We start from the raw sequence: 13,854 nt of genomic DNA on the forward strand, positions 1-13,854 counted from the left end.
ATGTTACCCAGAGATCTACTAACTCTCTCTGTCTAATGTTACCCAGAGATCTACTAACTCTCTCTGTCTAATGTTACCCAGAGATCTACTAACTCTCTCTGTCTAATGTTACTACTAACTCTGTAGAGATCTACTAACTCTGTCTAATGTTACCCAGAGATCTACTAACTCTCTCTGTCTAATGTTACCCAGAGATCTACTAACTCTCTCTGTCTAATGTTACCCAGAGATCTACTAACTAACTCTGTCTAATGTTACCCAGAGATCTACTAACTCTCTAATGTTACTCTGTCTAATGTTACCCAGAGATCTACTAACTCTCTCTGTCTAATGTTACCCAGAGATCTACTAACTCTCTCTGTCTAATGTTACCCAGAGATCTACTAACTCTCTGTCTAATGTTACCCAGAGATCTACTAACTAACTCTGTCTAATGTTACCCAGAGATCTACTAACTAACTCTGTCTAATGTTACCCAGAGATCTACTAACTCTCTGTCTGTCCCAATCTTAACTCTGTCTAATGTTACCCAGAGATCTACTAACTCTCTCTGTCTAATGTTACCCAGAGATCTACTAACTCTCACTGTCTAATGTTACCCAGAGATCTACTAACTCTGTCTAATGTTACCCAGAGATCTACTAACTCTCTCTGTCTAATGTTACCCAGAGATCTACTAACTCTCACTGTCTAATGTTACCCAGAGATCTACTAACTCTCTCTGTCTAATGTTACCCAGAGATCTACTAACTAACTCTGTCTAATGTTACCAGAGATCTACTAACTCTCTCTGTCTAATGAGATTACTAACCAGAGATCTACTAACTAACTCTGTCTAATGTTACCCAGAGATCTACTAAATGTTACCCAGAGATCTAAACTCTGTCTAATGTTACCCAGAGATCTACTAACTCTCTCTGTCTAATGTTACCCAGAGATCTACTAACTCTCTGTCTGTCTAATGTTACCCAGAGATCTACTAACTCTCTCTGTCTAATGTTACCCAGAGATCTACTAACTCTCTCTGTCTAATGTTACCCAGAGATCTACTAACTCTCTCTGTCTAATGTTAGAGATCTACTAACTCTCTGAATGAGAGATCTACTAACTCTCTCTGTCTAATGTTACCCAGAGATCTACTAACTCTCTCTGTCTAATGTTACCCAGAGATCTACTAACTCTGTCTGTCTAATGTTACCCAGAGATCTACTAACTCTCTCTGTCTAATGTTACCCAGAGATCTACTAACTAACTCTGTCTAATGTTACCCAGAGATCTACTAACTCTCTGTCTGTCTAATGTTACCCAGAGATCTACTAACTTACTCTACTAACTGTCTAATGTTACCCAGAGATCTACTAACTCTAACTCTGTCTAATGTTACCCAGAGATCTACTAACTAACTCTGTCTAATGTTACCCAGAGATCTACTAACTCTCTCTGTCTAATGTTACCCAGAGATCTACTAACTAACTCTGTCTAATGTTACCCAGAGATCTACTAACTAACTCTGTCTAATGTTACCCAGAGATCTACTAACTCTGTCTAATGTTACCCAGAGATCTACTAACTCTCTCTGTCTAATGTTACCCAGAGATCTACTAACTCTCTCTGTCTCCCAGAGATCTAACTAACTCTGTCTAATGTTCCCCAGAGATCTACTAACTCTCTGTCTAATGTTACCCAGAGATCTACTAACTAACTCTGTCTAATGTTACCCAGAGATCTACTAACTAACTCTGTCTAATCTAATGTTACCCAGAGATCTACTAACTCTCTGTCTAATGTTACCCAGAGATCTACTAACTCTCTCTGTCTAATGTTACCCAGAGATCTACTAACTAACTCTGTCTAATGTTACCCAGAGATCTACTAACTCTCTCTGTCTAATGTTACCCAGAGATCTACTAACTCTCTCTGTCTAATGTTACCCAGAGATCTACTAACTCTCTCTGTCTAATGTTACCCAGAGATCTACTAACTCTCTCTGTCTAATGTTACCCAGAGATCTACTAACTCTCTAACTAACTCTGTCTAATGTTGTCTGTTACCCAGAGATCTACTAACTACTCTCTGTCTAGAGATCTACTAACTCTAACTGTCTAATGTTACCCAGAGATCTACTAACTCTCTCTGTCTAATGTTACCCAGAGATCTACTAACTCTCTCTGTCTAATGTTACCCAGAGATCTACTAACTCTCTCTGTCTGTCTAATGTTACCCAGAGATCTACTAACTCTAACTGTCTAATGTTACCCAGAGATCTACTAACTCTCTCTGTCTAATGTTACCCAGAGATCTACTAATGTCTAATGTTACCCAGAGATCTACTAACTCTCTCTGTCTAATGTTACCCAGAGATCTACTAACTAACTCTCTGTCTAATGTTACCCAGAGATCTACTAACTCTCTGTCTAATGTTACCCAGAGATCTACTAACTCTCTGTCTAATGTTACCCAGAGATCTACTAACTAACTCTGTCTAATGTTACCCAGAGATCTACTAACTAACTCTGTCTAATGTTACCCAGAGATCTACTAACTCTCTCTGTCTAATGTTACCCAGAGATCTACTAACTCTCTCTGTCTAATGTTACCCAGAGATCTACTAACTATATCTAATGTTACCCAGAGATCTACTAACTCTCTGTCTATCTAATGTTACCCAGAGATCTACTAACTCTCTCTGTCTAATGTTACCCAGAGATCTACTAACTAACTCTGTCTAATGTTACCCAGAGATCTACTAACTCTCTCTGTCTAATGTTACCCAGAGATCTACTAACTAACTCTGTCTAATGTTACCCAGAGATCTACTAACTCTCTCTGTCTAATGTTACCCAGAGATCTACTAACTCTGTCTAATGTTACCCAGAGATCTACTAACTCTCTCTGTCTAATGTTACCCAGAGATCTACTAACGCTCTCTGTCTAATGTTACCCAGAGATCTACTAACTAACTCTGTCTAATGTTACCCAGAGATCTACTAACTCTGTCTAATGTTACCCAGAGATCTACTAACTCTAACTGTCTAATGTTACCCAGAGATCTACTAACTCTCTCTGTCTAATGTTACCCAGAGATCTACTAACTCTCTCTGTCTAATGTTACCCAGAGATCTACTAACTAACTCTGTCTAATATTACCCAGAGATCTACTAACTCTCTCTGTCTAATGTTACCCAGAGATCTACTAACTAACTAACTCTGTCTAATGTTACCCAGAGATCTACTAACTAACTCTGTCTAATGTTACCCAGAGATCTACTAACTCTCTCTGTCTAATGTTACCCAGAGATCTACTAACTCTCTCTGTCTAATGTTACCCAGAGATCTACTAACTCTCACTGTCTAATGTTACCCAGAGATCTACTAACTCTCACTGTCTAATGTTACCCAGAGATCTACTAACTCTGTCTAATGTTATCCAGAGATCTACTAACTCTCTCTGTCTATCTAATGTTACCCAGATATCTACTAACTAACTCTGTCTAATGTTACCCAGAGATCTACTAACTAACTTTGTCTAATGTTACCCAGAGATCTACTAACTCTCTCTGTCTGTCTAATGTTACCCAGAGATCTACTAACTCTCACTGTCTAATGTTACCCAGAGATCTACTAACTCTCACTGTCTAATGTTACCCAGAGATCTACTAACTCTGTCTAATGTTACCCAGAGATCTACTAACTCTCTCTGTCTAATGTTACCCAGAGATCTACTAACTCTCTCTGTCTAATGTTACCCAGAGATCTACTAACTCTCTCTGTCTAATGTTACCCAGAGATCTACTAACTGTTTACCCAGAGATCTACTAACTCTGTCTAATGTTATCCAGAGATCTACTAACTCTCTCTGTCTAATGTTACCCAGAGATCTACTAACTCTCTCTGTATAATGTTACCCAGAGATCTACTAACTCTCTCTGTCTAATGTTACCCAGAGATCTACTAACTCTCACTGTCCAATGTTACCCAGAGATCTACTAACTCTCTCTATCTAATGTTACCCAGAGATATACTAACTCTCACTGTCTAATGTTACCCAGAGATCTACTAACTCTTTCTAATGTTACCCAGAGATCTACTAACTCTCTCTATCTAATGTTACCCAGAGATCTACTAACTCTCACTGTCTAATGTTACCCAGAGATCTACTAACTCTCTCTATCTAATGTTAGCCAGAGATCTACTAACTCTCACTGTCTAATGTTTCCCAGAGATCTACTAACTCTGTCTAATGTTACCCAGAGATCTACTAACTCTGTCTAATGTTACCCAGAGATCTACTAACTCTCTCTATCTAATGTTACCCAGAGATCTACTAACTCTCACTGTCTAATGTTACCCAGAGATCTACTAACTCTCTCTATCTAATGTTACCCAGAGATCTACTAACTCTCACTGTCTAATGTTACCCAGAGATCTACTAACTCTCTCTATCTAATGTTACCCAGAGATCTACTAACTCTCACTGTCTAATGTTACCCAGAGATCTACTAACTCTCTCTGTCTATCTAATGTTACCCATAGATCTACTAACTAACTCTGTCTAATGTTACCCAGAGATCTACTAACTCTGTCTAATGTTACCCAGAGATCTACTAACTCTCTCTGTCTAATGTTAAGCAGAGATCTACTAACGCTCTCTGTCTAATGTTACCCAGAGATCTACTAACTCTGTCTAATGTTACCCAGAGATCTACTAACTCTAACTGTCTAATGTTACCCAGAGATCTACTAACTAACTCTCTCTAATGTTACCCAGAGATCTACTAACTCTCTCTGTCTGTCTAATGTTACCCATATATCTACTAACTAACTCTGTCTAATGTTACCCAGAGATCTACTAACTCTCTCTGTCTAATGTTACCCAGAGATCTACTAACTAACTCTGTCTAATGTTACCCAGAGATCTACTAACTAACTCTCTCTAATGTTACCCAGAGATCTACTAACTCTCTCTGTCTGTCTAATGTTACCCATATATCTACTAACTAACTCTGTCTAATGTTACCCAGAGATCTACTAACTCTCTCTGTCTGTTAAGCTGAGATCTACTAACACTTACTGTCTAATGTTACCCATATATCTACTAACTAACTCTGTCTAATGTTACCCAGAGATCTACTAACTAACTCTGTCTAATGTTACCCAGAGATCTACTAACTAACTCTCTCTAATGTTACCCAGAGATCTACTAACTCTCTCTGTCTGTCTAATGTTACCCATATATCTACTAACTAACTCTGTCTAATGTTACCCAGAGATCTACTAACTCTCTCTGTCTAATGTTACCCAGAGATCTACTAACTCTCTCTGTCTATCTAATGTTACCCAGAGATCTACTAACTAACTCTGTCTAATGTTAACCAGAGATCTACTAACTCTCTCTGTCTAATGTTACCCAGAGATCTACTAACTCTCTCTGTCTAATGTTACCCAGAGATCTACTAACTCTCACTGTCCAATGTTACCCAGAGATCTACTAACTCTCTCTATCTAATGTTACCCAGAGATCTACTAACTCTCACTGTCTAATGTTACCCAGAGATCTACTAACTCTGTCTAATGTTACCCATAGATCTACTAACTCTCTCTATCTAATGTTACCCAGAGATCTACTAACTCTCACTGTCTAATGTTACCCAGAGATCTACTAACTCTGTCTAATGTTACCCAGAGATCTACTAACTCTCTCTATCTAATGTTACCCAGAGATCTACTAACTCTCACTGTCTAATGTTACCCAGAGATCTACTAACTCTGTCTAATGTTACCCAGAGATCTACTAACTCTCTCTATCTAATGTTACCCAGAGATCTACTAACTCTCACTGTCTAATGTACCCAGAGATCTACTAACTCTGTCTAATGTTACCCAGAGATCTACTAACTCTCTCTCTGTCTAATGTTAGTCAGAGATCTACTAACTCTGTCTAATGTTACTCAGAGATCTACTAACTCTGTCTGTCTAATATTACCCAGAGATCTACTAACTCTGTCTAATGTTAACCAGAGCTGAAATAACTCTCTCTCTCTCTCTCTCTCTCCCCCTCTCCCTCTCCCTCTCCCTCTCGCTCTCTCTCTCTCCCTCTCCCTCTCTCTCCCCCCTCTCCTTGCACTCTCTCCCTCCTTCCCTCTCACCATCTCCCCCTCCTCCCCCCCTCCTCCACACGTTATTGAGTCCCTGTAGTTGTGTTTCAGAATCCCCATCCATCTCAGGTTTGACTTCAACACAACAAGCGGTGTAATAATGTCCTTCCTGGAGAAACTCCTCAGCTGCCTCACTCAATTTGTTGCTCACAGGTGGCCTGTGATGTGGTAAACAAAATCCAGATGGATGGAAGTGATACCGAACCACCAGGCAGCTTTAAAGTTGTTAGAATTCACAATCCTGGGAGTTCCACTTGACAATAGGATTCCCATATACATTCTAGAATTAGAAACTGTATTTTTTCCTTACACATTAAACAGCTTTACATGGGTATCTATTTTTCATAGTTCAAGTCTATGTAATCAATGTAGTTTAGGTGTCAGTCGTGCCTGCTTTTCCTTTTTCTCTCTAATCGACTCAAACAGTGGGGAGATGACCTCTTGTGAGTGAAGATAATGATCATTTGCATTTATATTAGAAACCTGCTGTGTAAGTGGTGCTTTGTGGCGATGAGGCTAACTCTTCATCATCATAGATTTAATGTACCTCACACAGCCCCCTGAAGGACTGGGGAAAACGCACACACACGCAGACACGCACGCGCATGAGCACGCACACACGCAGACACGCACGCGCACGAGCACGCACACACACGCACACACACGCACGCACACACACGCACACACACGCACACACACACACGCACGCACACACACGCACACACACGCACACAGAAGTACTCTGGCACACTGTTGGACCACAACACATCAGTCACAGAGTGGAATGTGTGGGACTATTCGATTATTTTACAGAGATGATGGTTATATTAACCTGACAATGTAAGTCAGAACATTGTGTCTCGATGACGAGCGTGTGCGCTAGCCTATCTGTAATGTCAGTCATGAAATGTGTGAACATGGTTGAAGGACATGGGTTATTTGCGCTCGAGGCTGTCGTGTTCATTTTAATGGTTCAAACAGAATGTTCTAGCGATTCTGTATGCTGCGGAGTCTTTGAAGAGCAGCATGCTTGGAGACGCCTGCAAAGTGCTCTCTCTTTAGCTAGCTGCTGCCTACATGTTCAGGGGAATAGATTGGGACAGCACATCATACATTGGCTTTTAATGTATTTTTGCATTATCCTATTCGTAATTTACCCTGAGAACACTTTATGACAAATGCAAAAATTGTGATGCATTATATGGCCTATGCATTACAGCCAGATGCACTGACTGTATGGCAATAAACCAGTCCATTCTGAGTTCAATGGATTGGTTTACAGTCATTCAGAGGAGCCTGATTGTTCTGCCCAATAAGTCTAGCCACTACCCCTCGCTCCCTCTCTTCTCCTCGCTAGAACCCCATCTCTCTCTACCTCCCCTGTTAGAGCCTCATCTCTCTCTACCTCCCCTGCTAGAGCCTCATCTCTCTCTACCTCCCCTGCTAGAGCCTCATCTCTCTCTACCTCCCCTGCTAGAGCCTCATCTCTCTCTACCTCCCCTGCTAGAGCCTCATCTCTCTCTACCTCCCCTGTTAGAGCCTCATCTCTCTCTACCTCCCCTGCTAGAGCCTCACCTCTCTCTACCTCCCCTGCTAGAGCCTCATCTCTCTCTACCTCCCCTGCTAGAGCCTAATCTCGTTTGACCTCCTCTGCTAGAGCCTCATCTCTCTCTGCCTCCTCTGTTAGAACCTCATCTCTCTCTACCTACCCTGCTAGAGCCTCACCTCTCTCTACCTCCCCTGCTAGAGCCTCATCTCTCTCTGCCTCCTCTGTTAGAGCCTCATCTCTCTCTACCTCCCCTGCTAGAGCCTCATCTCTCTCTACTTCTCCTGCTAGAGCCTCATCTCTCTCTACCTCACATGCTAGAGCCTCATCTCTCTCTACCTCCCCTGGTAGAGCCTCATCTCTCTCTACCTCCCCTGGTAGAGCCTCATCTCTCTCTACATCCCCTGCTAGAGCCTCATCTCTCTCTACCTCCCCTGTTAGAGCCCCATCTCTCTCTACCTTCCCTGTTAGAGCCTCATCTCTCTCTACCTCCCCTGGTAGAGCATCATCTCTCTCTACCTCCCCTGCTAGAGCCTCATCTCTCTCTACCTCCCCTGTTAGAGCCCCATCTCTCTCTACCTTCCCTGTTAGAGCCTCATCTCTCTCTACCTCCCCTGGTAGAGCCTCATCTCTCTCTACCTCCCCTGCTAGAGCCTCATCTCTCTCTACCTCCCCTGCTAGAGCCTCATCTCGCTCTACCTCCCCTGCTAGAGCCTCACCTCTCTCTACCTCCCCTGTTAGAGCCTCATCTCTCTCTACCTCCCCTGCTAGAGCCTCACCTCTCTCTACCTCCTCTGTTAGAGCCTCACCTCTCTCTACCTCCCCTGTTAGAGCCTCATCTCTCTCTACCTCCCCTGCTAGAGCCTCATCTCTCTCTACCTCCCCTGCTAGAGCCTCATCTCTCTCTACCTCCCCTGCTAGAGCCTCCCCTCCTCTGCTAGAGCCTCATCTCTCTCTACCTCCCTGTTAGAACCTCATCTCTCTCTACCTCCCCTGCTAGAGCCTCACCTCTCTCTACCTCCCCTGCTAGAGCCTCATCTCTCTCTGCCTCCCTGCTAGAGCCTCATCTCTCTCTACCTCCCCTGCTAGAGCCTCATCTCTCTCTACCTCCTCTGCTAGAGCCTCATCTCTCTCTACCTCCCATGCTAGAGCCTCATCTCTCTCTGGTAGAGCCTCTCTCTCTCTACTCCCTGAGAGCCTCATCTCTCTCTACATCCCCTGCTAGAGCCTCATCTCTCCCCATCTCTACCTTCCCTGTTAGAGCCTCATCCTCTGCTAGAGCCTCATCTCTCTCGACCTCCTCTGCTAGAGCCTCATCTCTCTCTACCTCCTCTGCTAGAGCCTCATCTCTCTCTACCTCCTCTGTTAGAGCCTAATCTCTCTCTACCTCCTCTCCCTCACACTTTATCAGCTCCAGTTAATAAAGTAGCTTTTCTGCTTTAGGTCTATACGGAATGGGTCCGTTTGGAGTGGGTCTCTATATTTAAAAAAAGATCCATTTTGGAACGGGCCGTGCAACCTTTTAGACCCGTGAAGACCTATAATATATAGTACCGTATATGCATTGGTTAAAGCTCAATGTTAAATTCAAATCTCCATACCATCATATCTAAGCCAATATGACACAAATATCAATGAAAATTTGCAAATCAAGTTGATTGGAGAGCCTCACTCAACTACCTCCCCTGCTACCTCACTCCTCTACCTCCCTGCTAGAGCCTCACCTCTTCTACCTCCCCTGCTAGAGCCTCATCCGGATTGTTAACAAGGTCGTTAGCATTAGAAAAAAAAGAAAATGTCTTGCCCTGACCTCACTCCATATCTAGACATTGGATAAGAACAAGACTACAGCATCCATGCTAGAGCCTCATCATAACTACCAGTCAGTTAGAGCCTAATCTCTCAAGCAAAGCTCCAAACACTTTATCAGCTCCAGTTTGAGAAGCTTTGAATCTTTAGGTCCTGCATACAATGGGTCCGTTTGAAGTACTCTATATTTAGAAAAAGATCCATTTAGTACGGGTCAACGCTGTGTACTGGAAAACCTTGGTAATATATAGTAAGTAGATGCATTGGGGTGCTCAATGTTAATTTCCTTTCTTTTACCATCATATCAGACCAATATGACTACAAATTCTCATTTCAAATCAAGTTGATTGTTTTTGATGCAGTATATGGGTCTGATATTCACGACATACCGGATGGATAACAATATTCCATTAGCTCAACAAATGTCTTGCTAATAGATGGGTTAAGAACAAACAATCCATGAAGTTTCATATCTTCCAGTCAGATGTGTCCAAACTATCAAACTAATAGATCTCTGGTTATTCCTCTACCTGGCACATTGCTCAACGACAAAACCTGACACAAAAATAGTAGTAGAGGTTTCTATCTTCCTATGTGTCCAAACTATCACTTCTAGTCTCTGGTTATTCTGCAGTATGGGTCTGCTGATTCACATGCAGTAGAGGATTCTATCTTCCTATGTGCTCAAACTATCACTAATAGATGGGTTATTCTCTAGGGCCTAGCAAACAAGAGGTTTCTATCTTCCTATGTGTCCAAACTATCACTAATAGTCTCTGGTTATTCTCTATGGCCTAGCTGACACATGCAGTAGAGGTTTCTATCTTCCTATGTGTCCAAACTATCACTAATAGTCTCTGGTTATTCTCTATGGCCTAGCTGACACATGCAGTAGAGGTTTCTATCTTCCTATGTGTCCAAACTATCACTAATAGTCTCTGGTTATTCTCTATGGCCTAGCTGACACATGCAGTAGAGGTTTCTATATTCCTATGTGTCCAAACTATCACTAATAGTCTCTGGTTATTCTCTATGGCCTAGCTGACACATGCAGTAGAGGTTTCTATATTCCTATGTGTCCAAACTATCACTAATAGTCTCTGGTTATTCTCTATGGCCTAGCTGACACATGCAGTAGAGGTTTCTATCTTCCTATGTGTCCAAACTATCACTAATAGTCTCTGGTTATTCTCTATGGCCTAGCTGACACATGCAGTAGAGGTTTCTATCTTCCTATGTGTCCAAACTATCACTAATAGTCTCTGGTTATTCTCTATGGCCTAGCTGACACATGCAGTAGAGGTTTCTATCTTCCTATGTGTCCAAACTATCACTAATAGTCTCTGGTTATTCTCTATGGCCTAGCTGACACATGCAGTAGAGGTTTCTATCTTCCTATGTGTCCAAACTATCACTAATAGTCTCTGGTTATTCTCTATGGCCTAGCTGACACATGCAGTAGAGGTTTCTATCTTCCTATGTGTCCAAACTATCACTAATAGTCTCTGGTTATTCTCTATGGCCTAGCTGACACATGCAGTAGAGGTTTCTATATTCCTATGTGTCCAAACTATCACTAATAGTCTCTGGTTATTCTCTATGGCCTAGCTGACACATGCAGTAGAGGTTTCTATCTTCCTATGTGTCCAAACTATCACTAATAGTCTCTGGTTATTCTCTATGGCCTAGCTGACACATGCAGTAGAGGTTTCTATCTTATGTCTTGACAATGAGTTGAACATTTTAAAAGCATTATGTTGATGTACTGTACACTATTTCAATGGCGTTGATTGACTGTAATGGAAAAAGGTAACAGTTAAATATTTTCAACTTACTCTGCAGTTCCCCAGCTCCTCGACTGAAAGGATGATGGTGCCACATTTCTTCCCAGGGATACCACTACAAAACAAAGAGAGAGAGAGAGAGAAACAGAGATAAAAGCTCCATTTCTTCCCAGGGATACCACTACAAAACAAAGAGAGAGAGAGAGAGAAAACACAGAGATAAAAGCTCCATTTCTTCCCAGGGATACCACTACAAAACAAAGAGAGAGAAAGAGAAACAGAGATAAAAGCTCCATTTCTTCCCAGGGATACCACTACAAAACAAAGAGAGAGAGAAACAGAGATAACAGTTCCATTTCTTCCCAGGGATACCACTACAAAACAAAGAGAGAGAGAGAGAGAGAAACAGAGATAACAGTTCCATTTCTTCCCAGGGATACCACTACAAAACAAAGAGAGAGAGAGAGAGAGAGAAACAGAGATAAAAGCTCCATTTCTTCCCAGGGATACCACTACAAAACAAAGAGAGAGAGAGAGAAACAGAGATAAAAGCTCCATTTCTTCCCAGGGATACCACTACAAAACAAAGAGAGAGAGAGAGAAACACAGAGATAACAGTTCCATTTTTCCCAGGGATACCACTACAAAACAAAGAGAGAGAGAGAGAACCACAGAGATAACAGTTCCATTTCTTCCCAGGGATACCACTACAAAACAAAGAGAGAGAGAGAGAAAGAGAAACAGAGATAAAAGCTCCATTTCTTCCCAGGGATCTTCCCAGCCCACAGTAGTATTTAGAATGTTCCCAGCCCACAGTAGTATTTAGAATGTTCCCAGCCCACAGTAGTATTTAGAATGTTCCCAGCCCACAGTAGGATTTAGACTGTTCCCAGCCCACAGTAGAATTAGACTGTTCCCAGCCCACAGTAGTATTTAGAATGTTCCCAGCCCACAGTAGAAGTAGACTGTTCCCAGCCCACAGTAGGATTAGACTGTTCCCAGCCCACAGTAGTATTTAGAATGTTCCCATCCCACAGTAGAAGTAGACTGTTCCCAGCCGACAGTAGGATTTAGACTGTTCCCAGCCCACAGTAGAATGTTCCCAGCCCACAGTAGAAGTAGACTGCTCCCAGCCCACAGTAGAAGTAGACTGTTCTCAGCCCACAGTAGGATTTAGAATGTTCCCAGCCCACAGTAGAATTAGACTGTTCTCAGCCCAGAGTAGAAGTAGACTGTTCCCAGCCCACAGTACAATTAGACTGTTCCCAGCCCACAGTAGAATTAGACTGTTCTCAGCCCACTGTGGACTGTTCCCAGCCCACAGTAGAATTAGACTGTTTCCAGCCCACAGTAGGATTTAGAATGTTCCCAGCCCACAGTAGAATTAGACTGTTCTCAACCCACAGTAGACTGTTCCCAGCCCACAGTAGAATTAGACTGTTCCCAGCCCACAGTAGGATTTAGAATGTTCCCAGCCCACAGTAGAATTAGACTGTTCTCAACCCACAGTAGACTGTTCCCAGCCCACAGTAGAATTAGACTGTTCCCAGCCCACAGTAGGATTTAGAATGTTCCCAGCCCACAGTAGAATTAGACTGTTCCCAGCCCACAGTAGAAGTAGACTGTTCCCAGCCCACAGTAGAATTAGACTGTTCCCAGCCCACAGTAGGATTTAGAATGTTCACAGCCCACAGTAGAAGTAGACTGTTCTCAGCCCACAGTAGAATTAGACTGTTCCCAGCCCACAGTAGGATTTAGAATGTTCCCAGCCCACAGTAGAAGGAGACTGTTCCCAGCCCACAGTAGAATTAGACTGTTCCCAGCCAACAATAGAATTTAGACTGTTCCCAGCCCACAGTAGAATTAGACTGTTCTCAGCCCACAGTAGACTGTTCCCAGCCCACAGTAGAAGTAGACTGTTCTCAGACTTTAGACTTTCCCAGCCCACAGTAGAAGTTCCCAGACTGTTCCCAGCCCACAGTAGAATTAGACTGTTCCCAGCCCACAGTAGAATTAGACTGTTCCCAGCCCACAGTAGGATTTAGAATGTTCTCAGCCCACAGTAGTAGTACACTGTTCCCAGCCCACAGTAGAATTAGACCATTCTCAGCCCACAGTGGACTGTTCCCAGCCCACAGTAGAATTAGACTGTTCCCAGCCCACAGTAGAATTAGACTGTTCCCAGCCCACAGTAGAAGTAGACTGTTCCCAGCCCACAGTAGAAGTAGACTGTTCCCAGCCCACAGTAGAATTACTGTTCCCAGCCCACAGTAGAATTAGACTGTTCTCAGCCCACAGTAGACTGTTCCCAGCCCACAGTAGAATTAGACTGTTCCCAGCCCACAGTAGAATTAGACTGTTCCCAGCCCACAGTAGGATTTAGAATGTTCACAGCCCACAGTAGAATTCTCCTGTTCTCAGCCCACAGTGTAGACTGTTCCCAGCCCACAGTGTATTAGAATGTTCCCAGCCCACAGTAGAAGGAGACTGTTCCCAGCCCACAGTAGAATTAGACTGTTCCCAGCCAACAGTAGAATTTAGACTGTTCCCAGCCCACAGT

General features: G+C 42.8%; 1 protein-coding gene across 1 annotated transcript in view; it reads right to left on the reverse strand.

The window, feature by feature from the left end:
- Positions 1–13,854, reverse strand: part of LOC115124835 (copine-8-like) — a 255,346-nt gene that overhangs the window by 134,379 nt on the left and 107,113 nt on the right. The window contains exon 8 of the mRNA XM_065020944.1: positions 11,346–11,409. Coding sequence (XP_064877016.1) covers positions 11,346–11,409 — 64 coding nt within the window. The remainder of the gene's footprint in view (positions 1–11,345; positions 11,410–13,854) is intronic.

The sequence above is a fragment of the Oncorhynchus nerka genome, linkage group LG7 (assembly GCF_034236695.1).
Source record: "Oncorhynchus nerka isolate Pitt River linkage group LG7, Oner_Uvic_2.0, whole genome shotgun sequence".
Classification (NCBI taxonomy): Eukaryota; Metazoa; Chordata; class Actinopteri; order Salmoniformes; family Salmonidae; genus Oncorhynchus; species Oncorhynchus nerka.